At 38.4% G+C, this 18,422-nt stretch overlaps 1 protein-coding gene across 1 annotated transcript in view; it reads right to left on the bottom strand.

Moving 5' to 3' along the window:
- The window catches only part of NELL2 (neural EGFL like 2), a 132,706-nt gene that overhangs the window by 92,049 nt on the left and 22,235 nt on the right, over positions 1-18,422 (bottom strand). The window contains exons 4-9 of the mRNA XM_079304312.1: positions 10,312-10,485; positions 10,108-10,204; positions 8,276-8,348; positions 8,028-8,110; positions 6,884-7,012; positions 5,540-5,642 (exon numbers count right to left, since the gene is read on the bottom strand). Coding sequence (XP_079160438.1) covers positions 5,540-5,642; positions 6,884-7,012; positions 8,028-8,110; positions 8,276-8,348; positions 10,108-10,204; positions 10,312-10,485 — 659 coding nt within the window. The remainder of the gene's footprint in view (positions 1-5,539; positions 5,643-6,883; positions 7,013-8,027; positions 8,111-8,275; positions 8,349-10,107; positions 10,205-10,311; positions 10,486-18,422) is intronic.

Below are 18,422 nucleotides of genomic sequence, written 5' to 3'. Positions count from 1 at the left end.
TTTGCATTAACCAGAATGTTGCTTTTCTTTTATATACTAAATTATTTTATTCTATTTTTAGTATAGATTATATACTAATATGCATACTTACAAATATGTACTTAAAATATTAGTATATTTTAAGTATTCCATTCTAATTTTTTTAAGATCTATGTATGATAAATGAGAAATCATTGTTTTACTGCTACAAACTGCCTCTTCTTCCTCCAGTACTGATGCCTGCTCTGACACCCTGATCCTGCTGGCTGCCCACAGCCCTCAGGCTCATGTCGTGTTCCAGCCAGCCTGCTGGAGATACTCTTCCATTTCCTTTCTGATTTACTGCAAGGGTAAGATGACCTGTTCAGTCAGTGACTAATCACTTCTCCCAGCTGCAGCCTCTTCTCTGTGCCACACTGAATGCAGAAACTCCTCCAGCACTTGGCTGAACAGGGCAGGGGCTGGCATCCCACTCTGCGATTGATGGAAGTCACCTAAGGCAACAAGATGAAAGCCCAGGGGAAAAAGTGGCAATTGTGTAAAAATATGGAACTTGCTAAAGAGCACAGCCTTAAGTCCACAACACTTCAAACTACCTGGATTAATTTCAGAGTAAGTTTAACCAATATTCTTTAAGTTACTCAATAAAAATTTTGCACTCTTGCTGATGGTCAATTGCTGCAAAGAAGGAGGAGATGGGCTTTCACAGCTCCTTCTCTCTGTGTCAGTATACTACAAGTGCTGGAGTTTGCAGAATAGTATCTAGCTTTAAGGGAAAAAATGGGTGAATTATGAAGAGCAAGAGGGAAATCCCTTTAATTTAATCATAAAATTAAAAGCTTCTGCAAGACAGCAAGACAGATCATTGCATCACAAAATCATGCGTGCTATTAAGAGCTATAATGTCCAAATTTGTGTTTCAATTATTTTGTTAAAAAAATCCTTCCCAAATTACAGAACCTCTTTACACAATCTCTCCCCACAGCTGCTAGCACCAGAATTGGGAGCTGATCCAGTACAACCCTATGCCTCTCACAGTTGCTTAAAATACTTGTATTAAACTGCAGATTTGACTACAATGCACCAGAAACCCACCAAATATCCTGTCTCAGAAAAACAAACAAACAAACAAACAAACAAACAAACAAACAAACAAACAGTAAAACAGGTATATGGAAAAAAATCAGATGCAGATTTGAGCATAATGGCTCAGATTTTAACCTCTACTGGAATCTGTTAGGATGGATTTAAATAGTTTGCTATTACATCAATAAGTATCTGCAGTGTCACTGAGAGGAAGAGAGTGATGAGAAGAGAGCAGTTGCTTCCTGGAAATCAGTCTTTGGTGATGGGAATTATTACTGCACCAGATACTGGCACAAATATCACTTCTGGTCTTATAAAAACAAGAATCAGCTAATTTTCATAAAATATACTAGTTCCATTTAAAATAATGCATATAGCTTTTGGAGGTGATGCCTTGACGTTAATACATCAACTAATAAAAACATTACCATAATAAGATCTGCTGACCAAGCACCAATTCTCTCAGCTACTAAGACATTGGCAGTCCTTCCACAATTCACTTAAAATAAATGAACTTGTCCTTGTACTTCTTAAGCCAAGCCTGTGGTCTAAAGCAATATTTATAGGGTCTATAGAGAAGTTTAATCTCTCTACAGCTCGTATCGGTGCCTATCACAGCACAAAGCATTTGTCTCTGCAGAGGAGAAAAAAATTTAATGGTCTTTTGCACATACCTTCTCAGAATTCTTTAAAATTGCATTGGGCACAGAAAAAAGTAGTGTCTGACTTCCAGCTCCAAACAATTCTCCACCGGAAGCTCCCATTGAACTAAGATGTATGCTACGGTAGCTGGACTGAATTTTACATTGTCTACAGCTGAAACATAAAGCCAACACACTGGCCCATTCATCTGCCCTGGAAGATTGCTGCTTCTTTTAGCCCCTTACAGCTAATAGAAAATACAGTGATAATTTGCATTCATTGCCATTCCTCAAGCTACCAGCATCGACCTTCACACAAGACAAAACAGTACAAGTTGTCTGAATGGCCCAAAACAAAGGTATGGAGTTAGGAGAGAAGGTCAGGGTTTGGTTTTTTGTTTGTTTTGTGGCTTTTTTCTTTTGGCTCACAAAAAGAGCCAAAGTCAAAGCAATATTGGTTTAAAAAAATATATCTAAACTATTCCTTACTAAGTGTTCTTCCCTGAATTAAACATTTAAGAAAAACATCAAGAGACACTTGTGCTGAAATTTCCAAAGTGTTGAAAATCAAACAAGATGTAACAAAGCTTCACTGTCCAAAATTTAAATGCTGCACTGGACTGAAATTTAATTCCAAAGGATTTGGCAGTGTGGGAAAGTCTTTTAGCATAACAGTTCAATGCCAGAATCAGGCTTAAAAATCCAGCACTTTATGTTCCTATCTCAAACACCTGATATGCATCACAACAACTGATGTAAGATTAGTCTCACAACTTCAGCTCTCTGCAAGTTCAGTATCTGATCTATTCACCTGGGCTCTGCATACAAGCCAGGAAGGAGATGTCCACTTCCAGAAGGCAATAATCTCATCCCTTCCAACCCCTCTCAGCATCAAGTGCCTTCTGCAGGTGCCAATCTTTGTAGCTGGTTATCAAGAGCCAAACTGGTGATGCCCACAAGTAGCAAATGAAACACAGCAGGTAAATGAAACAGCAAACAACAGCAGGTTTGAGGATGCTTGGTTCCAGTGTGTAACTCTCCCTGCAGTCAGTGCTAGCACACGTCATGGCACTGTGTCAGACTGCAGCAGCCAAGATGCTCTGAAGCAGTGCCAAGCCCAAGCTGGGGGCACAGCCCTGATCAGAGGCCATTCCCAGTCAACCATCTGCATGCAGATAATCTGCTTGGGGTGGGAAAGGGGAAGAGACTTTAGCCATGTGAGCCACAAGTGCCACAGGACTGTGCTCACTCTATTTTATTTACTAATATAAGTGAAGTCACTTCAGATTGTATTCCCAAATTCTATATGCCTAAAGCCATGAAAATGACTCCATCCTCAATCACCAAGGGGTTAAAAAAACAAACAAATGAAAAATCCCAAAAAGCCTGCCCTTGCTGGTCACTGAAAGAGCCAGAAGTACTGTACTCTTAATTCTTCTCTGCCAGCTGTCATTAAATCCAATCTCACTCTTTTGATTTTTGGTGGCTTTGTTTTAACACCAGCAGAAGAAAGGAAGATGTGTGGAGGAAACCACTCAGCCTGGGGAAGTGAGACACAGCCACAGGGCTCCAGCAGCTGTCACTGCCTGGGCACTTCTACTCAAACAACAGTCTAGCAAAAACAACACATCATCTGGTATGAGATAACAAACTCCAGGAAGGAAGCATCAATATCCATACATGTTCTGTCTTGAAACAAATACTAAATCCAGCAAAAGAACAGTCTATCAGGCATCATTTTTTCACAGCACTTATGATTGCTTGTCCAAAACCAAGGATCTGGCTCCATGAGCAACACCCCCTAATTAGCTGTTTTCCCAGCTATAAGTCATCTGTGCTCGTTCTATATTATCTAGTCCAAAGCTGCATCCCTTGCTGTTGTTCTGAGCACTGAAAACAATTAAGTTATTCTCAGAACCTGTCCAAATGGAGCAACTCAGCTTTGAACCCCTCCAGCAAGAACCAAGTTCAACAAGCACACTGACCTCAATCAGCTCAGACCCTGCCCAAAGACAACAAGACAGAATACACTGGCACATGTATGTGAACTCAGAAACAACTTAGTATTTCCACCAAATTGGCCTGGAGAATGAGAGTCTTGCAGCCCCCATTGCCTCTAAATTCTACTCTTTCACTGGAATTTAACTACCCTGTCAATGAGACTCTAATTTACCTTCTCTGTCCTCTGGTTCCCAGAATGTAATCACTTTAAAAATGGTGTGATTTATTTTAAAAGTCACTTTAGAAAAAAAATTCAAAAGCAATTTTTATTTATATTTTCTGATCTAATTATTTTCCTGGTAGCTTGTCAAGAAAGAAGTATGTGTGCATATTAGTTATAAATTGAATTATGTGCTGGTATCAAATTAGCAACACTGAAAGCTAAGACACTTTGATAATACTAAGAACATCAAACAGGAAATATCAGAGTAAACATCAGTGTGTTGTACCAGAACAGCATCTTAATTCAAAGAAGGACCAATGCTCTATGACAAGGTCAATGTCCATGTGCTCATTCACATCTCTTGACTTTTGGTCAAGACTCCCAATGAAAACAACTTTGGAAAAAGCCATATGATGTGATTTCTTCCCTATTAACACCTGGATAGAGAATTCCCAACTCAATTTACAGGAAATACATTACAAAAACATACTTCAGAGAATCAGGTTTTCCAATTCTGCCAACATGGTCAGAGATTCAAATAGCCTCAAATAGAGGCTTGAATGCCACACATCTCACATTCCTGAATTACCCAGTACCCTGAATCATCTAATATGCATGGAAATTCCGTGTAGCTGGTTAAAATATGTATTTGAATTCTTATTTCCTCTTAATTAGAATTAATCTACTTGAGTAAGTTAATAAGGTTTCATAAAAAGGGATGGTTTGAGTAACTTCTAACACAATTAAATATTAATAAACTCCTGTGGGAGCTAGATCAATGGAGTACAAAATGTCTTCCTGAGTTTTATCTTACAACATGTCATTTTAACCAGTTATGTATTTCTCTGTAAGAAGTTTTATACAGCAGTAGAACAGTGATGAAACCACACAGAACAATCTCAACATTTACAGAATAAAGAAGTGTGTGCACCTCATGCTCAATTTCAAGAATGGATTCTACCATAGTCTGAAATATCTAACTATCACATATGGAATGCATATACATAATCAATCTGAAATACTACATAGAGTCCATCTATATAGTGATTAACCTGAAATTCTCTGGCCCTACTTGCAACAAAACTACCTAAAGTAAATCATGTATCCAATCCCAAATGACAGTATTAAATCACTTTTTTCCATTTTTCCTTTAGTTCTTTTATGACCTTTTGTGAAATAACATTTCTAGGTGTCAGGGGTTTGCTGGTTTCTTCTTTTCTCCTAATTAAGGAAGAGGAATCATAAATCTGAACCTCCATTTCTAAGCTTGATAACATAAGGTTGGTAGAACACTCTTCATGTGGTAAAGGTGTTGGAGACACTGGTCAATCACCATGCAATTGTTCTTGAATGTCTAACAGTTTGGTCAAAAAAAATAGATAATGAAAGTCTGCAGAAAGCTTTGTGAATAACTTTTTTTCTTTTTAAATTTTGGTAATAAATATCTGTGCTAAATAAAAATAACATAACTAAAATGAAACAAAATATCCCACATGAAATATTAAAACCTCTTGGTTATTTGTTTCCCAGAATTCTTCAGTGAAGTTCAAGTCCCCTGATTCCTCAACCCAACTACTTAATGACTAGTCCTTTCACTGACATATTTAGAGAAAGGTTCATGTTATTTTTCACAGCACTCATTAGCAAGAGGCACAAGAGTAAAACTTACATTGACATTCCTTGCAGCACTTGCCATCCACATAGGCCAGGGCAGAGTTAAGTGGACAGTCAGCAAGGGGGCAAATCAGAGCCTCGCACTGCACAGACCCGTTCTAGGAGAACAAAAGGTGCTTAACTGGTATTTATTTAGCAATAGCAGAGATGTTCTCAAACACAGGAACTTGAAAATCTATTTTTAAATGCAATGAACTTTCTAACAACATCCAAAAAAGACAGTTTAACGTGGTTCTTTTAATAACTACAAGAACAGAAACCATACCTTCTGAATGTCACACACACAGTCTTTTAATATGAATGATGTGCTCTTTGAGATGATAATGATCAATTTTTTTTTAGAGGCAAATCTATTTGGAGGCAAAACATTCTGCCAATCAGCAAAAAAACCTGACAGATTACTGTGAAATGACAACTGCACAGAACAATACTCTGCCTTCTGATTTTATGTTAGAGACAATATATTTCTAAAAGGTAGAAATATTATAGCTGTGAGAAAAATCCAAGGAAAAAAATATGCAATGAATTTAACTCTAAATTCAAACAATTTTAAACATTTGTCAGTCAGACTTGATACCACAAAATACTAAAAGCAAAATTAATATCCCTCCAAAAATATAAAGGTCAAAAAATACTAAGCTTAAAGAGACCCATTTAGCCAATTATAGATAGCAGCAAATCAATCTAAGGTGCAGTACAGACAAAAACAGCCTTTTCATTGGCTTTGAATGGCCCTTGGATTAAGAATTTAATGAGTTCCAATGGAATTAAAGAGTTTTACATGAATGGACAACAGTACAGACACCCTAGTTTGGTACCTGAAAGGATTCTTGCAATCACATCTGGAGTTGTGATACCTTTGGGAATCTTCCCTCCACCAAATCTTTTACATTTGTAATATAACAAAGCTTGCATATGACCCTGACATTTTACTTTTTATTACTTATTGAGATGTAACCAAAGGCAACCAAAGGTATTCAGGCACAAGGGATCTATTAAATCATTTGCTAAGAAAAAAAAGCTATATTTACAGTGACAAAAAGCAAGGAATTAGAATTTCAGAGAAACTGAAGTTTGCAACACAGTGCAAGGGAATAGCATGACAGCTAAGTACATTACCTAGCACCTACATGTGGCAGCATGAAATACAGGAGCTATACATGCTAGTAATGCTGTAAACACAGGAAAACATATTTATTAATACTACTCCTTAGATTTAGGACAGATTTTAAAGTTCTTTGTTGTTAGTGTCTAACACACATTTGGAAGTTCTCACTTTTTGCCCCTATAAAACTAATCAGAGGAAGTTCCTGACTCTCCACTCAAACCATAGCCATACCATGCAAGTGCAGTTCTTACAGCCATCCGTCCAGGATTCAAACTCTCTGTAGGTTGTGCCTTTCATTGTGCAGGTTCTTTCACAGTAGCACTGATCCAACTTGTTCATCCTCTGCTCAGCTTGAGACAACTGCATTTACAGTTTACAAAAATGTTTTGAATTTTTAAGTGGCTTCCACAATAGTAAAAGTCCAATTCAAACTATCCCCCATATCATCAAGTACACAGATGAGAGAATACATTTAGGAAAACACAGTCAGAGACAATAAAATGGTTATTGCTAAATTCAACATGATTAAACCATCAGTCATCCAGAGACTGAAATTGAGAAGACACAATGCATTTCATTTTTCTTATCATCATGGCATCAGAGACATCACAAAACAAAATGAGCAGGTCAAGATGGGTACAGCTCCTGATTTCTCATCTTTGTACGTGCAAACTGATCAAGAATCTTGCTCCACATAAAGCACTTGCACACAGAGTGGCCAAATGAAAGGAAAGCTCAGAACCAACATCAGCTAATTTTTTCTGCACGTCAGCCAAGGTATTTTTAACATTAATATACCAAAGCAGCTAGGTAACAGTATTCCTGCAGGTATTTAAAGAACTGACATTTAAAAGCAGAATAGTCTATTTTCACCAGCAGACATGAATGCTTTTGGTGTGCTATACTAAAGGAAAAAAAGAATAAAGTCCTGCTCTGGATTCTTAGTTCCCTGTCTTCCATATATTTTGTCTGAATGGGCTTTTGGCAGCTCAGGTCATGAAAAGTCTTGGTAAGTCTAGCTGTAATAAGCATGGTAAGAACAGTTACCTATTTCATTCTAGGTTTATTGATTTATTAGCCTTATAGGTAGAGTTCGGGTATCTATTAACCCTTGCCATGCTCGGGGACTTAGATGCTCTTCACTATTAAAATACATTATTCTATAAAAATATTAAAATACAAGAAAACTCTCTGAACTGAGAATTTCCACATCTAAGCATTAGGCAGATATATTAAGATGTAAACATACCATGCATGGATGTTCAGCACACAGCCATATGCACAACCCCATACAGTCATGAATAATTTAAAAATACAGCAAATAAAGACTGATAGTCCTCATTTCTCCTATGACTAGAGAGCTAGCAAACATTACCTTAGCTGATGTTTTTGCTAAAATGTCCTGCAGTTCCATAATTTTCTGCACAAGTCCATGGAAGTCATTACAAGTTGGGCATGCTGGAATAATACAATATGCATGAATAAATTCATTCACAATAGGTTCAATCATGCCATAGTTGACAAACAATACACTTAAATTCAAGGTTTCAAGAAAGCTTGTAGGACAGAAAGAAGGCAAAAAGCCCACTTTTCATTTTATGATATAAGAATTAATAGACTTACTGCGATTAAGATCTGGGCACTGAGAAATAAATCCTTGAGGCATGACAAGCAATTGCACATCTTGCATTATGCCCTATGTGTAAGTGGAGAGAAAACAAAAGGATATATTATTTTCACCTGTCAAAATTGTTTTTTCACTAACCATGTAAAACATTAAAGCCCACACAGAAAAACTACCTGATAAAAACAATACTTATGAATAAACAGCTTCTTGTCTGGACCCAATTCACCAATAGAAGAATAAACAGAAGTAAAAATAGATATATGTAGATGCATAGTGAATAATTTTTAAAGACACAAGATTAAATGTCAAGATATAATTATGTGGCAAGAGTTTGGTGGTTCTGAATTCATTGTTATTTTTAGTTAGTCACTGCAGAAAAGCTTGCAAATGACCTTTAAAAAGTAATCTGAAAACAGCTGCAGTGTCAGTTACTTAGAAATACTCTTTTAAATAAAATGCAAATTTTTACAAGCTATAATTCTTAAATAGATTTGAAGATTAAAGAAGCTAGAGTAAAAAAAAAAAATACATTAATGCAAAGCCTTAATGAGTTTGTGCTGGTTCTGGCTGAAGTAGAGTTAATTTTCTTTACAGAAAAGTAGCAGGCATGAGGCTGTGTTTTGGATTTGTGCTGGAAACAGTGCTGATAACAGGGATGTTCCAGAAATTAGACATCAGCAAGGCCTACCACCCCACCAGAGAGGAGGCTGTGGTTGCACAAGGAGTTGGGAGAGACACAGCCAGGACAGCTGTTGACCAAAGAAGGGGTCATACCCAAGACCATAGGGCATCATGCACAGCATTTAAAGCTGGGGCAAGAAGGAGGAAGCAGGGAACATTTGGCATTTGTCTTCCCAAGTAACCATTACAGGTGACAGAGCCCTGGTTACCTGGGGATGGCTAAACACCTGCTTGCCCATGGAAAGTGGTGAATGAATTCCTTGTTTTGCTTTGCTTGTGTGGCTTTGCTTTACCTATTAAACACTAACTCAATCCATGAGTTTTCTAGCTTCTACCCTTCCAGTTCTCTCCCCATCCCACCAGGGAGGGAAGTGAGCAAGTGGCTAGGTGGTGCCAGCTGGGGTTAAACCACAAAAAATTCTGATGGGGATCCTTCCATAAAGCTTGCAAAATGCTGAGAAACTGCATATCTGTAACACAGCTGCAGAGTTGCATGTTGTTAAGAACTTAGCATGAAATTCAATTATGATGTCTGGAAAGGAATAGTTTCACCCAGAAGAACAGACCCCATGCTTGCTTGGGATGCTTGCAGGCAGATTTTACATGCTTAGTTAAGATAAAATTAGTAGCCAGTTTGCTGCTATCCAATAGCAGAGGCCAAAGAGAAAATTCAAAGCAATCCAAGAGCTGTGTTATGATTACAGAAACACAAACTGGTTGAGGTTGGGAGGCACCTCCTGAGATCATCTACTCCAACTTCCTTGCTCAAGCAGGACCAGTCACAACAGATTGCCTAGGACTGTGTCCAAACAGCTTTTGGATATCTCTGTAATAGTCTTTCTTTGAAAAACCTCACAGTAGAACTGTTTTCTTATGTTCAGATAGAATTTCAGGTGTTTCAGGTTTTGCCCATTGCTTCTTGGCCAATCAGTGGGTGCTAGTGAGAAAAGTCTGGATCCCTTATCTTCACCTCCCTCACAAATTCAGGTATTTATCTACACTGATAAGATTCTCCCCATACTTTCTGAGCCTTCACTTCTCCAGGCTGAACAATTCCAAATCTCTCAGCCTCTCATCATGTAAAAGGTGATTCAATCCCTTAATCATTTTATTTAAGTTCACTCTTTATATTTCAGGGCATGCATACCTTAAAATAACCATGTGCAGTATTCCTCTGTCCCAACCAAAAGGTTGTACCCAAAGGTAAGTCCATGAAAGGCTTCTCCACAACTCTTTCATAAATTCTGAAAAGGAAGGGGAAAATAGAATCCCAAGTTGTTATTTAATTTACTCAGAGCTCAAATATTCGAAATGTTACAATTTCTTAGAAAAAATGACACTCTTTACTTACTTATTGCAGTCCACATGTAAAATCAAGTGAGAGGCACTGATTGCTAAGGAAAGTCTGTGCCATTTGTCATCTGCCAAAATGTATGGGAACACTTCTGTGTGGGAGCGATGAGTGCCGGAACGATAATGCAACCTGATCTCATTCCGATGACCGCTGCTTTCCAGCTCCAGGTACCTGTGCCACAAGTGCAGCATCATGTCATCAACCATTCTTATCACCACAGCACCGTTTTACATAAGACATCTTATCATCATCGTGCAAGAGCTATTTAAAAGAGGCAGAAAAACAAGCAGATACAAAGGCAAAAGTAGGCCCTTTTCAGATTTCCACTGTGTATCTCTTCTCAGCGACAAATAATAGCAGGTTCAAACCTCCATGTAACTACACAAGATTCCAAGAAAAATATGTTTTCCTCTAACAAAACAATTTTCCATAACATGATCTGGATTACACTATAACAGATAATTGCCTTATACAATGAAAGCCCAATAGGGATACTCTGAAGGCATGAATGCACAAAAGACAACCCCAGGTTTTGCAATAAGGACATCATTAGTAATTACCAAGTGAATTAAGGACTGAACACTGCTTTGTTTGCTTTTATATGTACTGTTACATCTTCATTTTCTGTAACAAAATTTCTCCAAATATATATAAAAATCAAGAAATGCTAACTCTTCAGAACAATTTATATACGTCTACATATTTGCTTTGTTAAATTAGTATGTGTATTTGCAGGGTGGATGTACACATATACACATCTATAGATACAAGCACATATATATGTAAATACAGATATATAGAGAGCAAAAACCCAGCAGTGCAGCTGTGCTGAGATAAGTAAATGTAGCAGATTGCAAACACAAGCTTTGATGGTGAAATTACAGCCGTTCAATTTAAAAAGCACTCCATAACCAAACTCAGTTCTTAGACAGGCTGTCTCTCATGTTGGACATCATCTGGGAAAGAGCCTGACTAACCATTTGTCTTTTTAAAGTACTAAATTTCTCATTTTAAAATTCCCTAAGAAAATTATTTTTACACAGGAAAGAGAAACAGAAATAGAGATTCTCTAATAATCATATGCAACCTAAATCTAAAGAGCTAGGAAAATAACAGGTTGGGTGAGATACATAGCAACTGGGAGAATAGACAATTCATTTTTGCCTATTTTTGTGGCCACATCTGCAATCAGACATGGCAGTGGCTTGTAACCTGAGTGCACATGTCCTCCTGGGTGATGTCATTTACTTAACAGGTTATCTATATTAAGGAATAGAAAATACAATGATTGTGGTTTCAAAGTGTAAAAATGAGAACAAATCAAAACTATCTTGTACAATCATCATCCCTAGGAGAAAATTTGGCTTACTGCAAATCCCTGCTTCCTTTAGGGTGTTCCACCCCAGTGGAACATATCTAGAAACAGCACAAAAACAACAGATTTTGCAAAACCAGCGAAGGACAATTTCTTCTTCCTTCCAAGCATTAAGAAACCAGTTAACTAGAGTCAGATATAAATGTTATAATCAATTTACCTCCTCATGGCCCAAAAATAATTTTTGCATTGGCAAGAAGTGGAAACTAATTGAAGGTCTGGCTGGAAAAAAAATCACACAATAGCAGCAGTACATCAGTCAACTTAATAACCTCCTTCATACTCAAGATTCAAGGATAAAAAAAGGTTACTGTCAACCCAAAAGAGAAGGGGAACATTAGAGAACTTGACTCCTCCAGCAGCTTCTAAGTGTCTCCACCCAGCTGCAGAAAATAAATGAAAAACAAAAGGCATGGATATGTTGAAACATTACCTCCTGGTAGAACTAAGAGCTCTCCTTCATTCCAAGTCAATAGCAGAACTGATGGCAGCACACAAAGCTGCAGGCAGGAAGAGAACAAACTACACTACTAGACATACAGTCACTACAGAAGGTATAAAACAAACACTCATGTGGCCCTTATGCACGTAAGATAATGAAACCTTTGCAGATGAATCATGGATTTGCCAATAAAAAGAAGACATTGCTGTATAAACTTCATGAATTAAGACCTGCTGAGAGAGGATGCTGACAATCAATGAGGGTGTAATAAGCAAGAAAATTGTCCTACACAAAGATGCACAGAAATTGTGGACACTTGTGGTTTTGCTTTAATGGTGATTAACACACTGTTTTGACATTCACAGACAATATCTTTAATTCTTCCATTTGGTAAACTAACAAATATAACTACCTTTGGAATGAGAAAACATGCATCAAAATGAAAAAGAAAATAACAGCCATTAGGAGAATTATTAGCAGAATCATTTATGGTTTATTAATAATCTGTAGAGGCAGCAGCAAAACACTATTAGAAAAGCAAGTGAAATGACAGCCAAAGCAATATTGCTTTCAACTTGAACAAATGCCATGATGCTGAAACACTGAAGTGAAAGTGAATCATTTCCACTCAATTTTTTACAAAATGCTGTGCTTGCTATTCCCCTTTTCGACATTTGTTTAACTGCCTGGACTTACATGGCTCTGTGAGTTTCAGGAGATAGGACAACACTCAGCAGTGACAAACATACCTAGGTGAAAATGCAAAGTCTGCCCACAGTGAGGCTTCTTGTTCCATCTGTGAGGCTGCAATACTTGCATGGCTTCCAAAGGTTTGGAAGAGTCTTTCAGAAAATATGCTAAGCTTTAACAAACAGACCTGGATTTTAAAAATTCTTGTTGGGCAACAAAAACACTCTATACTTCTCTGTACACTCAGGATTACTAATCATTTGAGAGAAAAAGGAGGGAGTCCTTTTAACTCCTGAAGGACTTGCTCCCAAAGGAAAGAGTAACTGCATTGTACTGCAGTCTTCTCCTAGCCAAGAAACTCATTACTGAAAAGCTTCAAGGGAACCTCATCAGCTGAGTCACCAGTTCCTTGTCCACATCAGCCTAGCCCAGCCCACTCATCACAGGGAGAGCAGCAGCCAAAAATATCCCATTTTAAACATCACTGATGCTTTTCCCAACAGCTTCAAGGTCTTCTATGCTGCAGCAGGTAGACAGATTGGAGTGAAAAAATAAACCACAATGAGAAACCAAATAAAACAGCAGAACCTGCACCTCTCTAACATCCATAATCTCTGTGGTTGTTTAATCAATACCAGCCTACTTGATTTTAACCCATCCCAACAAAAACACACCCATCTTGGATTAAACTTGGATTTAACTTCATGAGGAAATGATGTGTGCTTATGTTTTTCTATGCTCAACATGCAGAGAAGAAAATGCCAACTTAGAAAAAAAGGTTGCTACATCTCTGTACATCACTCTGTGTGTGCACAATCATTGCAAAGGCAACAGCAAAGGCCACAGCATCAGATCAGCTGCTCTGCTTGGAAACCAGCCAGCCAGTGATCCCTAATGCACTGACTAAGGATGAGCCTTGTAAGAGGAAGACATTTGTTTCAAATGCCCTGGAGGACTCTGAGACAGAAAACAGTGATGTTTACTCTGCTGCTCAGCACTGATCTATTGTAACTTCAAGGCAAGAGTTGGGAGTCAGCAGATCTGCTCAGCTGTGGAGCTCCATCCTGGCAAAGGGCACATGGCCACACCAGCCCCTTCAGGAGCTGCTCTTTGGGAGGTGATAAACTAGCATGAGGAAGACTGTGGAAGTAAAAGCCAGGATGCACAGCACAAAGTTATGGATTTTGGAGGGCAAACGCCAGATGGTCCCTGTGCATACAGCAGCAGTCTTTGACCAGAGGGAAGTGAGGGCCATTCCAGCTAACAGGCAGTGCTGGCAATGCCAGGTCTTTGATGGCTCACTTGCTCATTTGGCATCCTTCTCACACAAATGCACATACTAACTCCAGGCCACTAATAATTTCAACTTCAATTTACAGCATGTAGACGAGTGTTTCACAAGCTAAAGGCAAAATATCATGTCTGTCCTCTTGCATTTATTACAGAGTAGTGGAGCTTTTTAACTTTTCCTAGTCACATTGGTAAGTATAATGCTAAAATATTTCTTCATGGCTCTTTGATATACACTGGGAAAAAAGCAAATCAATAAAATTAAAGAGCAATATGTACTTAAGAAAAAAATTAAAGTCCTTATCTTCATTACTTATTAAAAACAATCTTTATCTGAAGATTTTAGCTATCAAAGTTTTCCCTTTTTTGTTAGGTTTAATTATATAAGACATTAAAAAAATGAGATCCTACTCAGTAGACCCTATTCATTGCACAATAGCAGCAAGCAATTCTGCTAGGTATAGATTATGAAGATATAAAAGCAACTCTTGCAGCACCACTACCACAGTCAGGAATGTGGTATTCAATTCACCACTTGCTATTTTCTGTATCATGACTGGGTGGTCAGGAGCATGAGCTTTATTCTTCTATGATTCAGAACACTTTATGTGGAAGTAACACTAAGTGTTCTGAAACATTAACTATGAGTTTTTATTGCTTGGTGCATCCCCTAGAACAACATGGCATCAAAAGATCCCCAGACAGATTATAACTTTTTCAATCTAAACAATTCTATGATTACTTGAAAAGTTAAGTGGTAGCTTTCTTTAATTTACTTGTAAGAATCTAGTTCCCACCTCTCACACTACTTCTTGATCTTACTGGTTTTGTCCTTTTCCATCTAGAGCTCTACTCTACCTAGACAAGAGAAGACAAACAATTTTATCAGGGAATTATTAATTATAAACAGTCTTTGCTTTTCTGGATAAGTTGTAGCCCCTGGTGCAAGTGCAAGGGCAGGAAAGCCACCAATTCCATTTCTGTTCCCTCCTTTTGCTGAATACAGTTTTAAGATGAAACTGTAATTTTCTGACTTAGGCTATTTTTGCTCAAAAAACATTGATCCATTCACTAAAACCAAATATTTGGACAGAAAAAAACATTGTCACAGCAAAGCTTGTTGGGTCTAGGATGATTGCTAAAATGGGATAGAGAAAAGAGAGCACAAACATTAGATTCTCTGAAAGATTTTCTCAAATATCTTTAATGCCATGATTATTACCTGTATGAAAGCAGATATCCCAAGCGAAGAGAGCTCAAAAATCAAGAGGGTATTACCCACCATATTGACATAGAGTGCATAAACAGCAGGGCAGCAAAACCACCCTCCCAAGTTTGTATTATAAAACTGGTGCTCCAACTCATATCCATTAGTGATTTCTCACACTTTTTCCCTGAAACTGGTGGGCTTTTCCACACTGCCTGGTGAGAACAGCCTTGAGCCAATGCTGCTTCACAGGCTGCTCTAACATCATCTGCAAGGGTACTAACTGCAGGAGATGAAAGCATGCCAAGGAAGATGCTAACAGTTATGCAAAATGGACAACAGCAGGCCAGTGCTCCAGCCTGGACACTGTTTGATTTACTAGCAAGCCCTTGCCAGGCTCTGCCAACAAATCTGCATCACCACTGCATCAAGTGGAGGGAAAAAAAATAATAAAAGAATTGTCATTGGATACTGCTGGGAGACAAGAAAGCCCTTTCTCAGGCCACTCAAGGACAAGAAATTATAACAATGATTAAACACCTGCTGGTGATGTGATGTTTTGCAGAAAGCATGTTTTCAAAGAGGTGCTGCCTTCTTGGACCAATGAGTCTTTTCTATTTTGTTTTGCACAAACTACCCTCTATAACTGTAGTGTTTCCTTAAATAAAGCTCTCTTTTGCTTCTCCCTTACACAAAGGACTATGTTGCATTATCTTTTCCACTGTTTCTATAGCCAAAATGCAACAGAGAATTACATTCCTCAGGGCACTTCTCTCAGGTGGGAAAAAAAAAAAAACAAAAACAAAAACAACCAACCAAGTTCAAGTTCCTGTTCCATCCAAATCAGGCAGAGCAGAAATTAACCATGCAAGGAAAATGCCGCTGAAGTGCCCCAGCCAGACACCTACAGATCATCCTGGAATTTACATCTCTCTTGCTGTGCATTTTCTTCCACCACAAAAATAGTCAACCACTTCAGCTTTGTTTCACCACAGGCCTGCTCCCTGCACTGGACAGCTGTGGAGGAGGAGGGTGCACCCATGATGTGCTCAGGTGATGGAGCCCAGGCATGAGGAACACCCTGCTCCTTGGCATGCCAATGGGAGAGAACAGCCAGGCAAGAGTGAACTGGCAGGGCAGAGAGGCATCATCCACACACATTCACCTGCACAAACTACAGCTGCACAGCTTCTCTCCAGACAGAATGAAGCCACAGCACAAGACAGCAGCTAGGAAAGTAAGGTTGCAATACCCTGATGTGGAGGTGGAGTTTAGAAAACAAACATGTGAGGCACTTCAAATCCTTTCCATCACTGTGTCACTCAGGCTCTGTACACATTCAAACTAATAAAGCAGGTGAGAAAAATGTTTGTCAATAAGATATTGTTTTTAATTCCTTGCAGCCCCTCATCTGATTTCAGTGGGACTGCTGTGGTCTGGAAGCCTTTGCTTTGGAAGGCTTTGAAGTCAAGATCTTGCCTCTCACCTGTGAGATCTCTTTGCTTACCTCCCAAAATTTGAGGTCACCCAATTCAGAGAAGCAAAATCCTGCCTTGCCCCCACTGCAGTCCACATAGCTTCTGCTGGGTTTAGTGCTACGATCCAAGAGCCCATGGCCACCACAAGAGCAAGATACAGCCCATCCAGTGTTACTGCTGATGACAAGGCAAGGGTCCCAGGTAGCCTTTCCACAACACTTACAGGAGCTTAGAAAGAGCCAGAAGCAGGAACTGAGGTTTCACCAAGCTCTTCAAAGCACTCCAAGGAAAGCTGCTCTTGCAAAAGGTGCTGGCATGGTCTTGGAAAAATTCAACCCCAGCATTGCCCATGCCATTCCTATTTGAGCCATGGATATGAAATCAAATTCCCAAATTAAGAAATACTTTTGAAACAATAATTCATGTCTTTGAGCAATTCCTCTCATCTCTCTCACTAACTCCATTTATCAATATATTTATTTCCATTTTGTTCTCACTAACACATAGTCCCAGGAATATCAATCTTGCCTGCCTGAAGCTTCCTCTTCTACTAAAAATCAACAAGAGAAGAACTTTCCCAGCTCAAAAAAACACTGTAAACACAAACAGCATAAACCATGCCTCTCATTCCCTTTTCTTGACAAAGTTTCTCCAAGGAGAGCAAGAGGACAGCAAGTACAATAAACAACTTTCTAGTAAATGTATTTGTAAAAGAAAAAGGCTGTTTCAACATAACTGTTTCCATTTCCTACCCCAAAAGAATACAGATTTTTTTTGTTTGCTCATAGAAAGCCTTCTAAACAACATTGGAAGAATAACAAAACCTGTCAAAACTCAGCTATTTCAGCTATTTCAATGGGGGTTTTCAATGTTTATAGGAAGGAACAAATCTTCTGTCTGTTATTCAAGAAGGCCTGTCAGTAGTCTCAGTTCAACAGGTTCCACATGCATATCAGCATTCTGTAAGATGTTCTCAAACAATTCACCCTGGATTAGCTGGCACTGCAATGATTTACACTGGACAGACTGGCTTCACTTGATTTAACAAAAGTTATGGAACAGTAAAGTGCATGAACTAAAGGAACTTACATCCTTCTGCCAATTTTTTTTTTCTTTTTTGTTTTTTTTTGGGGGGAGGGGAGGTTTGGGTCACAGAGTATAAACTTCACTGAAGTAAAAAAAATTCTAATCCAAGCAAGAGTGACATAGTGTCAATCAATTTTATGGTAACTTTTATAGCCAACACTTTAAGAAACAAGTCATTCCTAACACCATGAAAGCATTAAACAGAGTGTAACACAAAACGACTGCTTTACAAATATTTCCATCCAACCCCATACTCAGGGATAGAAGTTAAATATCCCAAACCAACACAAACAAGGAACTTTTTTATTTTAGGATAAAGAGCCTGGTCAAGCTGTCAGTTTCTACACAGAGAATCCTTTGTCCCACAGAATCTTCTCACGCACTGGTAAAGCAGTGAATGAATGAATCAATGAATGAATGAATGAATGAATGAATGAATGAAAATACCTTTTTTATGACACCTTTGATGAAACATGCAAACTGCATCAAAAGAACAGAAGGCTGACACCAGCAAAGTTTAAAATCACTAGAGGAATTCAA

This window comes from Erithacus rubecula (assembly GCF_903797595.1).
Source record: "Erithacus rubecula genome assembly, chromosome: 4".
Lineage (NCBI taxonomy): Eukaryota > Metazoa > Chordata > Aves > Passeriformes > Muscicapidae > Erithacus > Erithacus rubecula.
This window is presented reverse-complemented; position numbering and strand designations above follow the sequence as displayed.